We start from the raw sequence: 21,146 nt of genomic DNA, 5'->3' as shown, positions 1-21,146 counted from the left end.
AAATTGATGAGCAGGAATTATATTTGCAGCATCTATGAAACAGATGATTTCAAGATGATTTTTTCAAAGACTTTAGAAAGTGTAGACAGTAAGCTGATTGGACGGTAACTTGATGGAAAAGACTTTGGTTGATTGGGTTTATGAATAAATGATATTTCTACAGGCTTTCTATAAAAGGGAAATAAGATTTAGACAAACATATGCATTAATAATTTATGTGAAATATGAAAAGCCCTTTGTGAGATTTCGCAAAATAATAAGCTATTAGGAATAAGGTCATGGCCAGGTGATTGACGGAGTGAAAGTTTTTAAATTACTGCCAGATACTGCTTTCAGATTTTTTTTTTAAATCAGAATTTATTTTACAATCTGTTCAAACAAATATGAGAACAATATAAGTAAAATGGGTTACATAAAAAATGGCAGGAAGCAAGCACCTGTTCATCAACAAGTCTTCCCAAAATTTGATCAATCATTTAAATATTTACAATCTGTAGCTTAGGTCCAGCACATGTACGACACTTTTTATAATCTGGTAATGCACTGACTATTGTCCAGCAGATTCTCAGCAAGACTGTTCGGATGATATTCTAATTTATCTTTATACTTTTTGCTAAGGTCTGTAATTTATCTTTCACTGATTTAATTTTGAAGTCATTCCTAATTGTAGTGTTGGATACGAACCAGGGTGCGCCAATAATTCTTCTCAGCGTCTTAGCCTGAAATCGTTCAAGAATTTCGATGTTGGATTTGCTCGAGGTCTCCCAAATTTAAATTCCGTATGTCCAAATTGGTTTGATCATAACTTTATAAAGTAAAATGTTGTTAGCCAATGATAATTTTGAGTTCACACCTAGTAGCCAATATAGTTTACGAATTTTTAATTCCATTTGCTGTCTCTTGCACCAGATATGAGATTTCCAATTTAATTTTTTGTCAAGAGTTAGACCTAAATATTTTACACTGTCTGCCCCCGTTAAAGCTACATTATTAATGGTTACTAGAGGAGTTTACTCTGTTCTCACTGTTCTCAGAGCAAAAACAATATGTTTGGACTTGTTTTGTTGACTTTTATCCTCCACTTTTTAAGCCAATATTGGAGCTCAGTCAAGGCAGCTTGCAGATTAATGGAAGCGACTTGAGGGCAATCTCAGATTGGAACGCAAACTTTATTGTTAGTTCAGCTGATAAAAATTGTCCATTCAAAGTCTCGTTTACCATCTCATCGTTACTTCTTTACGAATTATTAATTCTTTACGAAACTTCCATTAACCAGCAGCATTAGATTTTATAACACAGTCAATCTTCAGAAATTCAGAGACTCCGGCTAAAACCCAGATTGCCTCAAGATATTTTATTATAACCTTTTTTCATTTGTGTTTCATTGGCGGACAGCGCCTTTACAGTCTTACCCGCTAAAATAGTGACGATAAGTGCCTGAGGGGCTAGCCATAGTTCAGCTGACCTCTAACTATGTTAATGTAATTAATAATGCTATTTTGTTTCTTATATTATACCTAACCTGTATAGCAATGTAATGGTGATCGGTTAATAAATTGTAAAAAAACAAAAAAAAAACAAAAATGGTGTGAACACCGCCAAAAAGGTTCATTTTCAAAGATATTCCACCACACCTAAACCACGACCACCTTTAACTCCAGACCGCGGCCTTCGAAGTGGCCACACTGCAAGTAGGGTTGTAACAGCCTTTTTTGTTTGGAGGTGGCTAATAGTAATTTGTGTATTTTTTAAGAATACAAAAGCTTGTTTACTGGGCTATGAAAATATTGACTCCAATTTAATATACAAAAGTAGATTTTTAATTCAAACATTGTTTTGGTTTTCAATTCTATATTTTATTTTCAATCTTTTAATAAATATATAAATATATAAATTTAAATTTAAATGAATAGTACGCGAATTAATGAGCTGGTGTCACTTGTGTGCCATGTTATGTTATGGGACGTCTAGCGCTAGACAACACCACTTACCGGTACAACGTTTCCAATTCTACCAGGCCGCGGCCTGGAGTTAAATAAGAGGTGGCCGTGCCTAAACCGATTATAGCTAAAAATTCAAAATGCAAAACATATAGACATAGATAAAACATATGCTTTATCTATGATATAGACAAACCAGAAAATGGAAGAAAACTGATGACTCTCCGATCGAACGATAGTGGTGAAAAGAAAGACACCCGAAAGTAAGTAATATATTATACTCCCATGATAAAGAATACTCCATTAATATAGTAAATTTTTCATCCTTAGCTGAAGTAAATTTTATTGTTAGTTCTGTCCTGTGCATTGCAGGGCAGAGGTCACGTTTTGTTTACAATTTGTTTCTTGTGTTTTCAATCAAATCAGTGTACCGGACATAAACTATAGACACGAAAACGAGCTTAAAAATTTACAATGGAATGAGAAGTCTGTATACTTGTGTTGGTTAATCTACATTGTGTAAATCAACGATAAAAATAATAAACAAACATGCAAACAAAGAGCATGATGTTATTCCATGGTGAAAGGAATAACAGTATAGAACCAATATCAAAATGCATAAGGTAAATTTCAGGGATAATGTGCGAATAACCATCTATGTCTTTGAGTTTTTAACTACAACAGATCAGAAGAAAATAGTTAATTGTACCATAAACTATTGTACATTACAATTTTCAGACTATTTGAACATTGTGTATAGTAGCCAACAAAATAAAGAGAAGAAATTGATAAGGCTGTGACATACAGAATAAAGTCGTCTGCTGCTCTTGTTGTGAAGTGAATCAGAATCAGTCAGTGTTTGTTGTCTGCTTCTGTCACTTTGACGTGAAAATTGTGGTTTCGATTTTTGTGTTCAATGTGTTAATGTTTCCAAACTGTGGATTGTATAAGAGTCACACACTATCTTAACGGTTAACATACTTTTGAAACATATTATAATTAAGGTGAATCAGTTATTATAAGTACCTTCTTCAAGTTCCCTTAGTTAAGTAGGTAATTAGGTTGCTAGAACGATTTTCTTTGTGTTTGTATTACAAAGATAATCATTTTCCCTGTTATGATCGTATTTATGTAGCATAGTTTGAATCAAAATTATATCGGGACAACATTGTTTTACTGAACATTTCTTGATTTAGATCAGACTCTACAATATATTGTGAGATTATTGTAAATGTCAATGTCAATGACCTTTTGACACAAAAACAGCTGATGGAGTGATGAAGCCATTAGAAATGGCGCAGTAGCTCAAAACGAATTGGTAGACAAAGTAAAATGCAATTCTAAGCAATTATGACCTTGAAATTGTCCTTGTGCAATCTCAAACCTTGCACATTGATTGTTTATTTTAGGCTCTTTGTTTGAATACTGAATCCAACTGAAATATTTTGTTATTTTCAGATCTATTTAGCAGGTTAGTGACCAGTACTTTTTTAGGCCTACCTAATGTTAAAATCAAGGTTTAAACAGCTCTTCAAGAGAACTGGAGGTAACGCAGACCATTATTCTTTAGGTGGTGGGTAAATTAACATGGAAAGAATGGTATTGGGTCCCAGTTAACTACTTCATAGTTCTGTAGTCATAATTAAAAAGCTAAATAGAAAAATCAAGTAAATTTGACCTATTCAAATTACAATTTGCACCTATTCCTTCCCTTGCGTTTTACGGATGCACTTTACTTTTTTGTCCTACACTCACTCGAATGAAAATATCGATCAATATATCGATTGTTTGATAAGTTTTATTATTTGGCTAGTTAGGTAAGGTTAACCTAACCTAACTAACCAAACGATATATCGAATGAAACAATTGAATAATCAATATTTTCATTCAAATGAGTGTAGGGCGTAAAGTAAAGTTTTATTATTTGGCTAGTTAGGTAAGGTTAACCTAACCTAACTAACCAAACGATATATCGAATGAAACAATTGAATAATCAATATTTTCATTCAAATGAGTGTAGGGCGTAAAGTAAAGTGCAGTTCTACAAAACTGTAATTAACAACACATTGCTGAAGGAATTCAATTTATTTAATTTTATGTTCATTGAAGTATGGCTTCAACAATCCAACCACCCAGCACTAATAATATATTAATACTTTTCCTTTTTTCATCCCCAGTTATTAAATGAAATTACCCTAAACTTAATTGCTTTTGTAGGCTCAAGAATGTATTCAAAGGAGCCAGTCGAGGGTGAAAATGAAACAACTGCAAATGAGATGCCAAGGAAAAACACACCATCACGCCCGGAACAATCACAACAACCTTACACTGTCTTGTCACTGATCACGAGTGTGTTATTCCTGATCAGCTCCGCACTCATCGTTTTTGCTGCTTTCAGAAACACCCTTACCTGGTAATATATTTTCGTCATACTGCAGCAAAAACAGCTGTTTTAATGCTTGACTTGTGGGTAAAGGCAAGGCCCCACTAGAAAAAACAGGCCATGCTGCAGCGCGAGCAGTGCAACACTACGTCACAGTGGTGGATAGTTGTACCATAGACTAAACAACACAAGTAGACTTGTCATCCCATTGTAAATTTTGATGCACGTTTTTCGTGTCCAGTTCATGTACGGTGACACTGGACGCTAGTGTCAAAAAAATTTTGTTTCTATTATTTTAGGGTTAATTTTTTGATTTGTGCTTTACTGTTTGGTTATATAACTAGGAGAAAAGTTATTGTTTATGATTAGATCGTATTATTTGGTTAAACGAGGTTTTAAATGACTGTAATAACGGGAAACAAATTGTAAAAAAAACACGACCTCTACATAAACCGTACAGAACTAACAATAAAATTGTCTTCAGCTGTTCCATAAGGATGAGAAATCTACTTTGGGGGAGTATGTTTTATCTATGGTTGATTAAACTCTTACCATTACAATCTTACAAACAGCCAGCTTGTTTATTTACCAAAAACATATGGGAATGGTGATGGCAATGAATTTATCAATGAAATCTATCCACTAGTGTGACGTCATGGATCCTGCAGCATGGCCTGCTTTTTTCTAGTGGGGCCTTTGGTAAAGGTAGCATTTTACTCTTTAGATGGTTAAAAGTGTTTGTGGCCCCTTCACCAAAGTTCAGCTGTTGTCAAATCAGTTGTAATTTTTATTGTAAACAAAGGTGTGTATCGAAAGTATGTATCTATTGTTTAATTGATTGTATCTTAATATAAATAGTTTGACATATTGATAGTTTTTTCCCTAGGACGCTAGGCACGAGCCCGGGATTGTTTTGCACATTACTTCAGGCTAGACCTAGTGGTTGCGGCACTATCACCATAGGCAAAAAGAATTAATTATAGACCGTCAGCTGTGCTGCGGTTACCATAGCTTCTGGCGCACACCGCTTGGAGCGCCATGTATTTACGGCGTACGCGCTACGTAAACTACAGCGGTGTGCGCCGGAACCTATGGTAACCATGGTAACCGCAGCACGGCTGACAGTCTATATTTAATTCTTTTTGTCTATGCTATCACGGAGATAAAACTCATACGTGATTTGGTGGGATTTGAACCCGGACCTCAGAGATTGAAGTCTCTCAAGTAAAACTTGAGTTTGGGTAAAAAAAAAGTCACTTTAACTAACTTAGTGATGAAAGATGAAATATAACATTTTTTCCTAGCATATGTAAAATATAAACATAATAGTCATATTTAGTTTTGTATTTTTTCATTTTTGAGTTTATTGTGCAAGATAAGACATTTTGCTTGTAAAAGCAAGCAATGGTGCTGTCATCAAAGCCAAACCAAAACCTACAAATCTTTGAAGGATTTTGAACAAATTGTAGGGACATAAAACCCCTGAATTTTACTAAAATACTGTGTTTCTAATACAGTTGTGTATTCAAGTTTCCCATTTTTATTCCTCCTATTACCAAACTTATTGTACTTAATTTTTGGATCCTTTTGTTTCATTTAGGTACTGTATTCTATAGGCTTTTGAATAATTATCATATCCATTGTAGGCCTAATTACTTTTTGTGAAATAGGCTTTAGTTGGATAATTAATTAACAAGTGTGAAAGATGTGTCAATGTGTGTTTCATTTAATCTGTTTATTGTCAAAATAGAAAGTTTCTATTTACTGGAATATCAATTTTTTTCATACTTTTTTGTTATTTTAAATAAAAGTGAAATTTGAGAGATTTTTTTCTGTTTGGTAAACAAATGTTTGTACTTAATTGATATTTTTTAGCTTTGTTATCTAAGACTTATTTATAGGTCTTGATAATAGTGATAACTTTCTGTTCATTATGTAAATTTCCTTATCACCATCACCATTGATAAATGTGGTTTGTATGTGTTTTTAATGATGGCCATTGTAATAACCTTTTCACAGTTAGTAAAAAAATACTATCAAAATATTATATACAAACTTGTAAAGATAGATGGTTACCTTATATTTTGTAATGTCCTATTTTTGAGGGCTTGAGGTCAAATTGTCTTAGAACAACAGTTTGGTGAGTTTAAATCAGAATACTTGTGATTCCAGGCATTTGCAGCGTTTTTGGGGTGCTTCTGGAGATTTTTGGCAGGCTGGATGGGATCGGATATTGGACACGGTAGGCGAGAATCCTGTGACTTTCTGGGTTTATGGTAAGTAACTTTTGACTGTTTTAAATACGTAATTTAATCTACTTAATTTTTCAGAAATTCAAAATTTTGGATTGGTTCTTAGGATTAGGTTAAAGTGAAGTTTGAACAACAACATCAATGGCATTGGTTTGTATCCTAATATGCTACTACCTTTTATCTTATTGTTTTCTTTTGTCTTATTTGTTTGTTTGTTTTTATAAAGAGGCTGTAGTAAAAAACATGTGTCTTCAATTCTTTATTATTGTTTTGTTGTGTTTGTAAACAAGTCCATTATAATTCAATGTAGTATTAGTATTGTTCAAGTTATTAAAAACCTTTCTAAAGGTAATAAAAGTTCTTTTCATTCATTCTTACTCTCATTACAGAGGCCCACCTTTTGATGTTCAAAACCATTCCATGCAAATCTCTGAAGTCCATGTTGATGGGATATTACTAGAAAAATGACAAATACTTTCACATAACCTTATAGTGCATAACCAGTACTATGTATCAAATTTGAAAGGAGAAGATAGGTAAACAAATATTCTATTTGAGCGAGCCAGTTGTGACTGTTGAAGGCTGGTCACTAACGATCAATGTCTAAACATAAGAACAGCCCTAGGCTACTGGCTACTGTGTATGGCATTGTTGAACAGTTTGATGTTTCCCCGTAGGTACACTCATCTGGACTGTGTCCGTTTACTGGTCCCTGGGCGCCATCTACACTGTGCTAGATGTCATCAACAAACCAGCGGCTTTGCGGAGATACAAGATACAGCCGGGAACCAACGAACCCGTGGAGACCAAGAAACTCATCAAGGTGGGCTCAGTAGTTTCAACAAGGCTTATTTATTGTAGCCTAATAAAACAATATGAAGGGGCGTTGTGTAAGCGTATCAATCAAACGATTGATTTGTTCTAGTTCAGTGTCCATGGAACTACCGTATAGTCTTTCAAATTTTAAGTGTTTCTACACTCAGTGTGCATGCAGGTGTAGTTGTAGTAGGTCAAATTCGGAATTTGTTGTTCCTTGTAATTTATTAAAATTTATTGTTACTTTGTATGCTTGAGCACTATTGAATATCTTCAAATAAAGGGGCGTAGAGCCATTTTTGCATCACTCAAATTGAGATTATTTATTGGCTGATGTGTATTGGTTGTATATGTTACTGTTGCTTTGTTTAAGGGAAATAATCATCAAACAAGCTTCTTAACTGTACATCTTTTGTTAGAATTAGAGGCATTTATAATTTTATTTACGAGCAGAACTATTTTTTTATTAGTAAACCTTTATTTGATTTTTATGTTATATATTTTTAGATTATCAGCAAGTTGGTTGGGTTAGGTGATGACAGTTTAATTTTACAATTAAAAATTATAAAATTAATTTTTTAAAGTTAATTTGATATAGGCCTAACAACAAAATTATAAAAATTAATAAAAATATTTTCTTAAATTGACGTGAGAGGGGTTCTCCCACAATCCCCCACTCCTTTGCAGAAAAGGTTCTCATAGGTTCTGGACCAGGAAAATGAGACGCTAGTGGGATGTCATGAGTTTGTGTTCCAGTGTCATTTAACACGTTCAGTACTGACTACATCAATTGATGTAGTCGCGCCACGAGCCCTTCTATTGACCTACATCAATTGATGTAGTTGTGCAACCCCCACTTCATTAGTTCAGTATGAGCTCAGCCATTGCCGAGGAACGTTAAAATCATTGCTAGCCTGTAGCTTAGAATGTGAGCTTTATTTTGGTGTAGGTTGGTACTAAAATTTCACGTTAAATCCCGTCTGACAATGCTTTTGTCTCGGTTTCGGGGATTTTCTCTCTTCAAGCCATATTGCCATATTACAAGGCCACTGACTACTGATCCAGGCAGTTCTGCTACCTTTGGGTGTTTTAGGGAACTACATCCAATCTCGGGGTAACGTAGTTCAATCACCGCTGCTCTTTTGTTATTGAAATACTTGAATGCCAATTGCGTTCGCTGTTACGGTGCCGCGCCTGGGCTTTGCCGCCTGCCACACTGAACGTGTTAAAATGTATCATTACTAAGCATTCTTCTGTTGTACTGCCTCACCCATAGCTTTGCTGGATATGTTGCAAGCACAGGCCAAGGACACAGGTCAAAAGAGGCCGCCAACCCCTGCAAGGTAGCCAGAAGACTAACATTATCCTGTGTTTGTTGTAGGTGATATGCCAGGTGTTGTTTAACCAGTTGGTGGTGGGGTTACCTGTAGCATACCTGAGCTACTACCTGATGATGTGGCGAGGTGGTCCTCCTCTCAGAGAGTTATCTACCCCTGCAAGGTAGCCAGAAGACTAACATTATCCTGTGTTTGTTGTAGGTGATATGCCAGGTGTTGTTTAACCAGTTGGTGGTGGGGTTACCTGTAGCATATCTGAGCTATTACCTGATGATGTGGCGAGGTGGTCCTCCTCTCAGAGAGTGGCCAACCCCTGCAAGGTAGCCAGAAGACTAACATTATCCTGTGTTTGTTGTAGGTGATATGCCAGGTGTTGTTTAACCAGTTGGTGGTGGGGTTACCTGTAGCATATCTGAGCTACTACCTGATGATGTGGCGAGGTGGTCCCCCTCTCAGAGAGTTACCTACCTTCCATTGGGTGTTGGCTGAACTGGCTCTGTTCATTATCATTGAAGAGATCAGCTTTTACTATTCTCACAGGTACATTTGTTACTTTGGATTCATTTTTTAAATCAAGAACATTGTTTCCCTTTTATTGTTTGATAGATTTTATTGTACAGTACCTACTAAAAATGTTTCACATTAATATTGCTACCCTTGTTCTATATCATCTTTTTTTGAGGGGTGATTGTAAGCTGTGATGAAAATGATTCAATTAGGATTGTAAAACATATACAAACAAATGTGTTATTGTTTTTTTTTTTTTTTTTTTTTTTTTTACTTAATAAAACTATCATTGGACAATTTGCTTCACTGGTGCCAAAGAAAGTGTCAATAGCTTGTGGTCAACACTATCTACTATCTATTACTATACTAGGTGTTGAGAACTCATTCATTAACAGTATTTTGTGGTGTATAAGTATAACAGCAGGAGCAGACTTACCTAACTGTCAAATATAGTAGAAAATACACAAATAAATACACCAATTTGAACAAACAGTGTTTTGTTGTACATTTTACAATAATGCCATAACATATTATTTTGGGGATGAAAGAAAGTTACAGATGTACCGGGCATAGGGCTTAACATTAACTCTACAGTATAAGTTTTTTCCGTTTAGTGGATATTCATGAAAAAGAGTGGTAAATGTTTTTTGTTAAACTTTTATTTACTTTGTGGACACATTATTTTAAGATATATAACTATCATCGGGCAGGTTGCTTCACTGGCGCCACCTCTACAAGCACATACACAAGCGCCACCACGAGTGGACCGCACCAGTGGCTGTCACTGCCATCTACTGTCACCCGGTGGAGCATGTGTTTAGCAACCTGCTGCCTCCCTTCTTGGGCGTGTTCATCGCAGGAGCACACGTAGCCACTGCCAACCTCTGGTTTGCCCTGGCCATCATCAACACACTCAACGCCCACTCCGGCTATCACTGGCCCTTCTTCCCGTCGCCCGAGGCACACGATTTCCACCATCTTAAGTGAGTTGTAAAAGAATATTAGAATGAAATATTAGAATATTTATCCGTTGATGTTGTATATCCCATCAAAAATGCGTAATACCCTATATTCACAGAAGTTTCTGTCACAGCGCAGTTGAAAAAATAACGGTATCTATATTGGCATGTATACACTGTAAATAAAAGGATAATACTAGACTATGGGCGCTAACAGGGCTTACTGCAATATATATTCTGTTAACCGAATTCGGGTTAACCGAAACGGTTCCGTAAAATAATACAGGGCTAAAGCTAAAAAATATAAGTAGGCTAGGCCTAATACGTAATGTAAAATGCTTTAGTAACTTCAGTTGTTTAGTTTAAGTTTAGTTCAAGTAAAATGGAGCATCAGTGTCAACAACATGTACATCGAATGATGCTTCCATTTGAACCTCCCGTACACCCCTACAAGCCAAGTCTGCTTTCAGTGCTGCAGTATCCAATGACCCTTGCTCAGAGATCATTGGTTCTCGAACACAGTTTCCCCATGCTAGCTCCATCAAACTTCCAAAAGTACCCCTTACCTCATTATGCCTTCTTATTATCAACCTACCTGTGCGACAGTTAAGGACATGTTATAATAATTATATTTTATTATCAAATTAAGTTTTAAAAAATCCGTTTCGGGTGTCCAGCTTACATTTAGTTATCTGTAGAGTTGAATAACAAACATGGCATGTACTAAACAAAGTTTATCCAACAACAGGTTCCCCAAAATGTTAAATCAATTCAAACATAATAAAACTACCACCTAAGATAGCAAGAAAAGAAAATCTAAAGCCAATAGCCTAGTATAAAAAAGAATTCAACAAAATTTACTAGGTAAGCTTTTGTAGTAAACAAGTTATCTCCAACAGTGGGAGGCCACCTAACTTAATATTTCTTTTTTACTAGTAAATGATTTTGAGTGCCATAATCTAGAAAGTGTAGGCCAATTTAATTTAAACCCAGGGTCTGCAGTAAAAAGGCTTCCCTAATGGGAAATAGCTAAGCAAACTCAAAACTAAACAAATATAAATCAGCTCTGGGCATTTAAAAATAGTTCATAACTTCACAAAGTTCAGGTACTCAAATCACTGGGTAAAACATCCCTAGCTGACCGTTTCGTTTGTGGTGGTCCGTCATGGTGCGGTGTAGAGGGCAGACCGGACAGGACTTTGTTGCTGGAGGGCCTCGGTAGTATGTTACCATGTTTTTCAATGGCTGGACTCCAAAAGTGGTGACTCTTGTGTTTTAGTTGTCCATAATTAACATTTTAATTAACTTAAGAAAGAAACTACTTGCATTTAATAACATTTTAATACACATTTCAGGGTTTGTACCCGATTTTTGAAAATTTTCTTTGAAGGTCAAAGGGTTCCACGTTGTCATCATTATCATCCGCTAAAAATCGGTTAGGATTGGTTGGATTAGGTTTGGTTTGGTTAGGTTAGGTTACTATTCAAAACCCAAATCTTTTTGCCGGAAACATAAAATGACTGACTAAACTAACCTAACCTCCGAATACTTGCTTTCCGGCAAAACAATCTTGCATTTTCCTGTTACTACTAGGTTAGGTTAGGCACATGTAACAGTATTTAAAACCCAAATATTTTTGCCGGAAACCTAAAATAACTGACTAAACTAACCTAACCAAACCTAACCTAACCGATTTGAAGCGGCTGATAATAAATGACAACGCGGACCCCCCTTTGACCTTCAAGTAATCGTCTTCTCCCATTTGAGAATACTTGCTTTCTGGCAAAAAATTCTTGCATTTTCCATTTACTACTTACCAACAGGACAATCAACGGTAGCCTAATATGAGAAAAATTAAAGTTGACTCATACTTGGCTTAGAATTACCATTCATTCTTTTTAGATGGCACTCAGTAATGTGGCACTGCTTATGTTCCAAACTTGCTGAATGTGTGAGGGTCTACTGAATTAACATATTATTTTTGTTTCCTTTTCCATTCACGTTCTGTTAATCTCAACAGGTTTAATCAATGTTTCGGAGTGCTAGGCGTGTTGGATCGCTTGCACGGGACTGACACAGCATTCCGTAGCTCCCGGTCATACGCCCGACACACCACCATGCTGACACTAGTGCCTGCCAGAGAAGTCTACCCTGACGAACCTAAGTGGAAACAATAAGTAAGTCATAAGCAGAGTTTATAGCGACCAAAACATTCAAAACACTAAAATTTGGCATTGTTTCCTTCAGTTCTTTGGAATGATGGAGAAACAGATGTAACTAGCCTACTCCCTTAGAATTTGTTAAGTGTCAGGTACATTTTGTTCTTCTGGAGCATTAGTCTCTGAAAACTCTGTTGTAAACAAATAATTACAAATAATGCATAAATTTACAAATCACTTGCCTTTGCTGGATTTCTATAGTTTACAAAATTATGAAAATAGATTTAAAGCAAATTATATTCCAATACATGTAAGGTCAATTATCAATTATTTAAGATGGGGACGCCAGGTTTATGATCCATCCAACTTTAATTACCTAACCAAGACTTTGCCTAATATAAATTTCTCTAAAACTATACATGACTTAGTTGGAGAGGATTTTGGCAAACTGTTAGTTTTACTTTTGACAATAGGTACGGCGAGGTTATATCAGTTTTAGCATTTAGGTAACTAGTTGGCCAACTAAAATTGAACTGTATCAGTGTCACATGGTTTGATGTTTCAGAGCCTTGAATTGCTTGGGTTTAGTTCCAGATCAAAAGACGCTGAATTGTTTTGAATGTTGCATAAATTTAATTTGACTTGTGACATAAAGCATAAATACGAATTTTTAAATTCATCTGTCTACTATTTTTGTTTTAAAATAAAAATGTGAACATACTTACTTACTGCCGTGGCTCTTGGTACCCAAGGTGGTACTTTGCCTCGCCAACACACTGCCTCCAGATTTTTCTATCCATTGCCTCCTCTTCCCTTCTTCCCAGTCTTCTTAGGTCTTTTCTAACCTCGTCTCGCCATCTCAACTTGGGCCTTCCTGGTGGTCTTCTGCCCTCCGGATTGTTCAAAAGGACGTTCTTGACTAAGGAGTCGTCCTCTTTCCTTAGTAAATGGCCAGCCCATCTCATTCTCCTACCTCTCACCTCGGCCACTATGTCTGGTTCCATATATAATTGCCTCAACTCCGCATTGTGTTTTATCATCCTCCACTCTCCATCTTCAAAGGTTGGACCATATATTTTTCTCAATATTTTGTTCTCAAATACTATAAAATGTTTTTCTGTTTTTTTACTTAACACCCAATTTTCTGAGCCGTATAACAGAACTGGTCTTATAATGGTTTTATATATACGGAGTTTTGTTTTGTGTGATAGTATTCGAGAGCTTAATAGTTTGTGGGATGCTGATAAGCTTCTGTGTGCTGCATTTATTCTTTGTTGTATTTCCATATCTTCTTCATTATTATTCGTCAGCATTACTCCCAAATAAGTGAAGTTGTTTACTTTTTTAAAGTTGTACCCTTCTATTTCTATATTGTTGTCATTGTTTATTTGGGTTGCTCTCCCACACTCCATTATTTTGGTTTTCCCTTCATTTATTCTTGAACCAACTTTCTGTGTATGGTTTAGAAGTTCTGTGACCAGCACTTTCAACTTTTCTTTACTCTCCGCTATAATTGCAACATCATCTGTAAATGCAAGGACGTTTATTTTGGTCCCTATTGTAATTCCAGCTTCTGTTTGTCTTACTTCTTGTAGTGCTTCCTCTAAAGCTAAATTAAATAGCAATGGGGACAAACCATCCCCCTGTCTTACGCCTGTGCTTACATCAAACTTTTCTGAGATTTCGCCATTTATCTTAACTTTACACCTAGATTCTGATATGCTTGATTTTAATAAGGCTATTCCATACTTTTCCATAATCTTCCAGAGTCGTCTTCTACTAATCGAGTCATATGCTTTGGAGAAATCGATGAAAAGGCAGAGAAAGGTTTTATTGAATTCATAGTATTTGGCAATTGCCTCCTTCAGTATGAATATTTGATCGGTAATTGATCTACCTCTTGTGAAGACTGCTTTAAAAATGTGAACATAAACTTAAAAACAATGCTCAACTACTAGCGTAGGGGTTAGTGTGATTATACTCAATATCGGCACATCACAAAGTAAGCAGAGCAGACGGAAGAAAACCATTACTGCTACACAGTTACATAGTTCACCAACATTAAGACATGAATATTCAAATTCAAAGCGAAATTAAATTTATTTTCTCAAATTACCGTTTACAATACAAAGGTTTTTTTGTTTACCTCTTAAACAACTGAATCAACCTATATATACATATCTCAATACCTTTCTTGTATACATTATGAAACGTTTAATATGCTTAGGCTTAACATAGATATATATTCTTTGTATAACAAATTTTATCAAAAAGACAGAAAATTCAATAATCTTACAATGTTTATTAAAAATAAAATTATTTTAAACTGCATTTGAGAAAATTATGGGCCTCTACGGAAAATTCCTGATTAGAAGTTCCTAATCTTTTGTCAGCATTCCATATAACTTACCAATGCCATCTAGCATTGATTTCAATAACTAATAACAACAGCAAGCAAATACGAAAAGTGATTTTGCAAGTAAAATTGTAATGGCACTAGGTGAGGAGTATACTAACTCATAGCATCCAAATGGTTAATCATGATATGTTATTTATACAGTTTAACTTTAGTGCTCATGGAAAGATGATATTTTGTGTGTCATATATAGGGTTCATCATTCAATAAGTATCGGGACTGGTTCACTGTAGCCTCAAAAGAGTAGTGGAGAGGGGTCTGACCAGTTGGATTCGATAGAGTGGTCATTCACTGTTCAGGAGCAATTTGATTTAGTCATCTATGGGCATTCATTGAGACAGGAGGTTGATTTTTGCGCCGAGTGTTTTTTTCATTGTGTTGTCATGCCTAAATAGGGAGCATACCGTCGAGCAACGCTGTGAAGTCACTCGGAAAATCTGTGTTTAAGACCCTTGCTCTTAATTCAAACATTTTGTTTCTGAGTCATACTGGAACACCCAGGTAATAACGTTGTCCAGAAAATTTTGATCTTCCTGGATGCAGTCCCATGATTTCTTGCTAAATTTCCATCCTTGACCGTTTTGTTTATCACTCAGGACTTTAGGCACCATCTTCTCATCGCCAAAATCTCCATCATGATAGTGTGGACGGTTCCCAGTGAAAGAGCGGTCTTCTCACTGGCGTGGGCCATGGTTGGACACCTGTCAGAATCTGAAACTTCTTTCACTTCGACCACGTGAGCCTCGGTTTGAGTGTTCGTTGGGCTTAAACATTTGGCTTAACTCAAAAACTCTTGTGCGGCTTTAAGCATCATCACCATAAGCCTGTTTAATGATGGCAAGGGTCTCTGACGTGGATTTTCCGAGTTTAAAGCAAAACTTCACAGCGTTGCTCATCGGTACGCTACATGTTTGCATAACAGCACAATGAAAAAAAAAACACTACAAGCAAATATAAACCTACTGTCTCTACTAATGCCTGTAGACGACTAAACCAAAGTGCTCCTGTGTGGTAAAAGACCCCTCTCCACTGCTCTTTTGAGGCTACAGTGAAACAGTCCCAATACTTATTGAATGAAGAGTGTATTTATCCATAAAACATCTTTTATATTTGCAGGTAGTGAACGTTGTGTTACGGTGAACGTAACTCCGCAGTCAGGAAACGTTTGTTCACACAGCTTTCATTGTTTGCACTTGGGTATATTCAATAGCTATAAAATACCAATGGCATTATACTGCTTGGATGAAATAGTATCATGTATCAAAGCGTGTAAAATACTTTATATCGTTAGTGCATTTTCATAGCTAAAATTCAAAGAGTGGTTTTAGTATGTGTTTGATCTTTTAGTTTTAAATGTTTTTTTTTTAAATTCATTAGACAAAGTTTTAAAAAAAACAAGTGATTATTGACAATGTCTTTAAAAGGACCTAAATGTTTACGCTTTGACAACTAAATTTAGCTCAGCACCGAAGATTATTATAATGCTAATTAATTATTGAAGATAATTTTAATGTTTGTTTTGTAAACAAACATTGTTAATCTATACTTATAAATTTAACAATAAAATTAGAGTTATTATTTCATTATTGAAAGGTGATCGAGCTATGTGTACACAGTGTTTTTATCTGTTTGTATTATAACTGTGCAATATAATAATCATCATAGTCATTTGAATAAAATTACTGTTTTGTTTGAGTACAAATCTTGAGCAGTCATCAATTACAGGACAGCTCAAATATACCACTGACAATGAAGTTTCGAACTTTTTAGTCTCCTCAATTGAATTAGTGTGTTTCATGTAAATACTAGTAGACATTTTATATAATTTGCATTTATCAATGGTTACTGTATCTCTCTTCATTATACAAATCATGTACAGAGACTTTTTTTGTAGTTCTCAAAGAATGCAAGTAAGTAGTTTTAAATAGGTATATCACTATTAATTGTTTTCAATCTTGTTTCGACTAGGGAACACTTAATCCACAGCAAAGGTTAACCCAAAAAGCTACAATATTTATCTTTGTTACAGTTGTTTTAATAATTATAAGTGATTTGAAGTTCCTAAAAATTGTTTTTTTAAAACAGAAATGCTTAATTTGCATTAATGAAGTCTGATATTAAAGTCTTATTTTTATTTCTTGTTTCAAAGGCGAAGAAAACAATGAATAAAGACTTTATGGTAGTTAAACTGATGTGATTGATTAACGCACTGCTGTTTGTAGCAATCAGTGGCTGTGTATAGGAGTAGAATTACGATTATCATACCGGTGTGTTTATATTTTTGTTAATAAATTATCTATGTGTTTCTGATTTCTGTTATAAAATTTTGTTGTTTATCTCAGAGAAGAAAGGATGAAAGATACTTTTGTACAAGATGTTTTATGATGCAGTAAAATCATGTGGTTAATTCCATGTGTTTTAAACAATTGCGTAGAAGACATTTTGTTAGAATAGCAGGCTTACGTGAATGAGACAGAGTCCACTCCGGCATAAGAAAGTTTATACAAAATTAGAAGATTTCATTGTCATTGTCACTGTAAAATGAAATAATTTAATTCACTATTAAACGATACTAAGTTCAAAAAGATCTAATAGCAGAAATATCACGATTTTTCGTTGTACTGTAAAATTGGGTGGAATAAGGTAAAGCTAGTCAGGTTTGCCCATCTATATAAATAAAATTAGAGTTTTGTCTGTACATTGCTCAGAATCATAATCTTTTAGGGTATTTTTACGTTTTATACAAAGAAACCGAAAGTTTTCCCAATGTTTATCAAATATTCATCTATGAAGTAACGAACAGCTGTTTGAATCAAGATTATTTCTTCTAGCTGTCACTGGTATGTTTACATTGAATGTTGTTTACCAATACCGCAACCATTTCCGATCACGTTTTGAAAGCAAATCCAAACCAAGTAAAAACGTTTTTATTTACATAACGGATTTAATTAATCGCAAGTGCAATAATTTGTAGGGTATCCGTAAATGAAAATAGAGATTCTTTGTGTATAAAATTGTTCTTGAGTTTTGATAACCCATAAAAAGACCTTGAATCAGTGTTGTATATGGCTGGGAAACTTACATTTTTTAAATGAGCGTTTTCAGTCGAGACTCGGCACACGACCAACGCGCATCTACATGTCCATAGTAAAAATAAAAGTAGGCCTACCGTGTATTTATGTTTTATTCGTCATGTGTATAATAGTGTACAGTTCGTGTATGTGTTTCAAAAACTCCAAGACGCACCTAATGGGGAAGCTCAAGCCCTTATATTAGGACTGATTATGGCGATTTAATTTTGCCAAAATGCATCTCCTGTAATAGGATACATTAGGATTTACCGGCGGACACAGGTAATTTAACCTTTTATTGATTGTCATACCTATCCGGAACAACAAGAAACAACATAAAATGAAGTTATGAATAATAGTTTGGCCAGCATATCTGAAAATATGCAAACCAACTGCTGTTTTTTTTATATGAAGGTTTCAACTGAATAGTAAAAGATCCCCGTGCGTAGAACACACAGCTAGTTTTACAATAAAAACTTACAATATTTTAGCTATTTCTTATTCAATCTTTTTGAACTTGGTATCGTTTGATAGGGAATTAAAAATACTAAATAAAAGTGTTCTTGACATTTTTTCATAACATCAGCCATTTGTTTGTTATTTAAGTTTGAAAAATTAAAATTTTGAAATTTGTTGTTGAATCAAGATAATTTTTTTTTATAACACAGGTCTTTTCTACCTTAAAATACATACCAAGTATCATAAAGACCAGTTGAAAATTTTCATAAGATAAAAATGTTTGTTAAAAAAATACAAAATGGCGGATATCTGGTCAACTAAGCGATTTTTGAAACAATGTCATTCCTGATTTTCTCTTTATTTTGACCCAAGGAATCACTAGGTAAAATATGTATGTCCCCACCTTTTTTGAACACCCTTTATAGGTGGTGACTTTTTTTGTGTGGTTTAAATTGTTTCAAGTTAAATATCAAGAAATAGAATCATAAATATCAAAACACCCTCTACAAATACCAGAAAAAACTTACCTTTTTTATTTTAACCTGAACCATAAGGAGCCATATCTATTTGTCTAATTTAAAGGGAGTGTGTTTAATTTGTGGCCGAAGAGCTGGAGATTTTGCCAACTCAACGGGTTGAACCAACAAGTGATTACGTTATTAACCAAAATCTGTGATCTGATCCTTTCATCTCTGTGTTTTATTGACTGTTTGAGAAACAATTTTAAATTTCGGAGAGACTATATATTACTAATCGGTTTCTTTTTGAAATAATGAAGCTTTATTAGACAATTTAAGACAATGAGTAATACTCTTTCACTGTCTTTAATCCATGTTATATCTTCTTTTATAACATTTCTTCGATATAACATTATTGAATGTAATCGTAATGTCTTGGTGATATTTTTTAGGCTTTGGTGGTTGATGAAAAAAAATTTTCTGGATTGTTACAAATAAAATGTATATTCTTTAAAGGTGTAACTGGTTTGATGTATATTCTAAATATTTAACTAACAATACCTACTATTTTTTTCTTTGCCAAACATAATTCTTGGTTTTACTATCCTGTAATCTTTTGATGTACAGACCTGGCTGTTTTAAAATATCACTTTGATACAGTACAAAGCGTTTTATCAACAAGCTACGTTGGTTGATCCTCAATACATTTTGTAAATTAAAACTCACCCTTCCTGATAGATCTTCCTAACTCTCTATAATAGTTTATAATATGCATGTATTGAATATTATGGGCATTCAAGTAAAATAAATATGTTAATAAGTATTATTCTATTAAGCATTTATTATAATTTGCTTTTGTTACTTTAAGCAAAAAACAAACGCATACCCTCATGCTATGTGATGTTTTCTTTGGAAGATCAAATCTTTCCATTATATAGTACCTACTACCTGGTGACTTGTTATTGTCTATATATAAACGTATTAAATATTATTCAATATAAAAATGAATTGGTATTCATTATTTATTGTGGACAAGTAAAAGAGTTTGTTGTTGTATTTTTATAATCTAACAAATATACTTTTAGAATATTAAATATTCCTTTTTTTCCCCTTGTCATGTCCTTATAGCATAAAATAACTTAGCGGTTTCCAAACTATTAGTTGTGACCCAACAACGGGAAGAGATCAAACATTAAACATGGTTTTCTTAAAAAGTTATTAAAAAATGCTTTTTAAGTTTTTGCGGCTAAAAATTTACAATATTGCCGCAATAGGCAAAGGGCCTACCTAACCCATTCGTTTTAAATAGAATCTGTACGACGTTTAGATTATCATAATGAGACCATGAACACAGAGGAGCTGACTACAACGACACGGTGATTCTTAGAGGTAATCACATTAGTGCCACGATTGGATTATAATTAGAGTGAATGTCTTATAAATGCACAACACACTAAATATCCTAACAACTTGTAAACACATGAAACCTACCTCTAGCTTTTTTCAACCTGAGTTTTTGAAGTAAAATTAACAGGAAGGTTAAGTCAAATTGTTAAAAATTAGTTTTCTGTTGAACACTTCTGTTTGATCTATATTGATAATTAATAATAAATCCTTCATTTAGACCTTTCAAATCTTCTTAGGATAACACGATTTCCAAATTAGACAAATACTGCACATGAATAAAAAAAAGAAAATTTATAAAATGTGGATTGGTCATACTATTTTAGCAGCTTAATTGTTATTTTACTATCAGTAAATTTACTTGCAATGGTATTGTATATGCAACCACTTGAGCGTCGCTTTCGGGAAAACTACAAAGAAAAAACAATTTCAGTTTTGTAGAAAACACTTTATTTTCAATTAAGAGACCCAACTTGCAACGCTTACACAAAAGCCGTAAATAATATCCTCAAAATATAACAAACCAAAGACAAAATCTATATACATCAATTAATAATCTAGAAGGCACAAGATTGATAACATAACTTAGTGGTACCAGATATTTGTGTACTTGCTAACACAGTTATCAACAATCACAGAACACAAAAAAGCTTGGTGACAGGCAGAAAAGGTCTTATATTGACAAATTCCAGAACTAGAATAAAAATGATATGTATAATTTTGTTTATAGATAATACTAGCTGTGTACCCGTTCTACGCACGGGGATCTTATAATATTCAGTTGAAACCTTCTTATATAACGAACAGCAGTTGGTTTGCATATTTTAAGATATGCTGGCCAAACTATTATACATAGCTTCATTTTATGTTGTTTTTTGTTGTTCCGGATCGGTATGACAATCAATAAAAGGTTAAATTACCTCTGTGTCTGCCGGTCGATCCTATAACGGTAGGCTTACTTTTATTTTTACTATCTGATCTCGTT

General features: G+C 34.4%; 1 protein-coding gene across 4 annotated transcripts; it reads left to right on the top strand.

Annotated features, from left to right (window-relative positions):
- Positions 1-2,799: 2,799 nt before the first annotated feature.
- On the top strand, positions 2,800-19,851 carry LOC128988873 (fatty acid hydroxylase domain-containing protein 2-like). Of its 4 annotated transcripts, XM_054410600.1 has the most exons (9): positions 2,800-2,944; positions 3,399-3,486; positions 4,158-4,353; positions 6,496-6,599; positions 7,253-7,398; positions 9,087-9,268; positions 9,946-10,218; positions 12,215-12,371; positions 15,886-19,851. In XM_054410600.1, exons 2-8 carry the CDS (start codon positions 3,444-3,446, stop codon positions 12,369-12,371), a joined length of 1,101 nt encoding a protein of 366 aa, XP_054266575.1. In that variant the 5' UTR covers positions 2,800-2,944; positions 3,399-3,443; the 3' UTR covers positions 15,886-19,851. The 4 variants fall into 4 exon arrangements, with proteins under 4 accessions (XP_054266575.1, XP_054266578.1, XP_054266576.1 ...); XM_054410603.1 differs by lacking the exon at positions 3,399-3,486; XM_054410601.1 differs by lacking the exon at positions 2,800-2,944 and having other exon boundaries at positions 3,270-3,486.
- The last annotated feature ends 1,295 nt before the right edge of the window (positions 19,852-21,146 follow it).

Source organism: Macrosteles quadrilineatus, unplaced genomic scaffold, assembly GCF_028750875.1.
Source record: "Macrosteles quadrilineatus isolate MER2022 unplaced genomic scaffold, UCM_ALF_1.0 Scaffold_3__2_contigs__length_128488019, whole genome shotgun sequence".
NCBI lineage: Eukaryota > Metazoa > Arthropoda > Insecta > Hemiptera > Cicadellidae > Macrosteles > Macrosteles quadrilineatus.
The sequence above is the reverse complement of the archived record's forward strand: the minus strand, read 5'-3'. Positions and strand labels throughout refer to the sequence as shown.

Excerpts from the sequence above, each read along its gene's own strand:
- LOC128988873 (XM_054410600.1), top strand. The coding sequence starts at position 3,444 with ATGTTAAAATCAAGGTTTAAACAGCTCTTCAAGAGAACTGGAG. Across the intron at positions 4,354-6,495 it reads TTCAGAAACACCCTTACCTG|GCATTTGCAGCGTTTTTGGG; the intron begins GTAATATATTTT and ends TTGTGATTCCAG. Across the intron at positions 6,600-7,252 it reads TGTGACTTTCTGGGTTTATG|GTACACTCATCTGGACTGTG; the intron begins GTAAGTAACTTT and ends GTTTCCCCGTAG.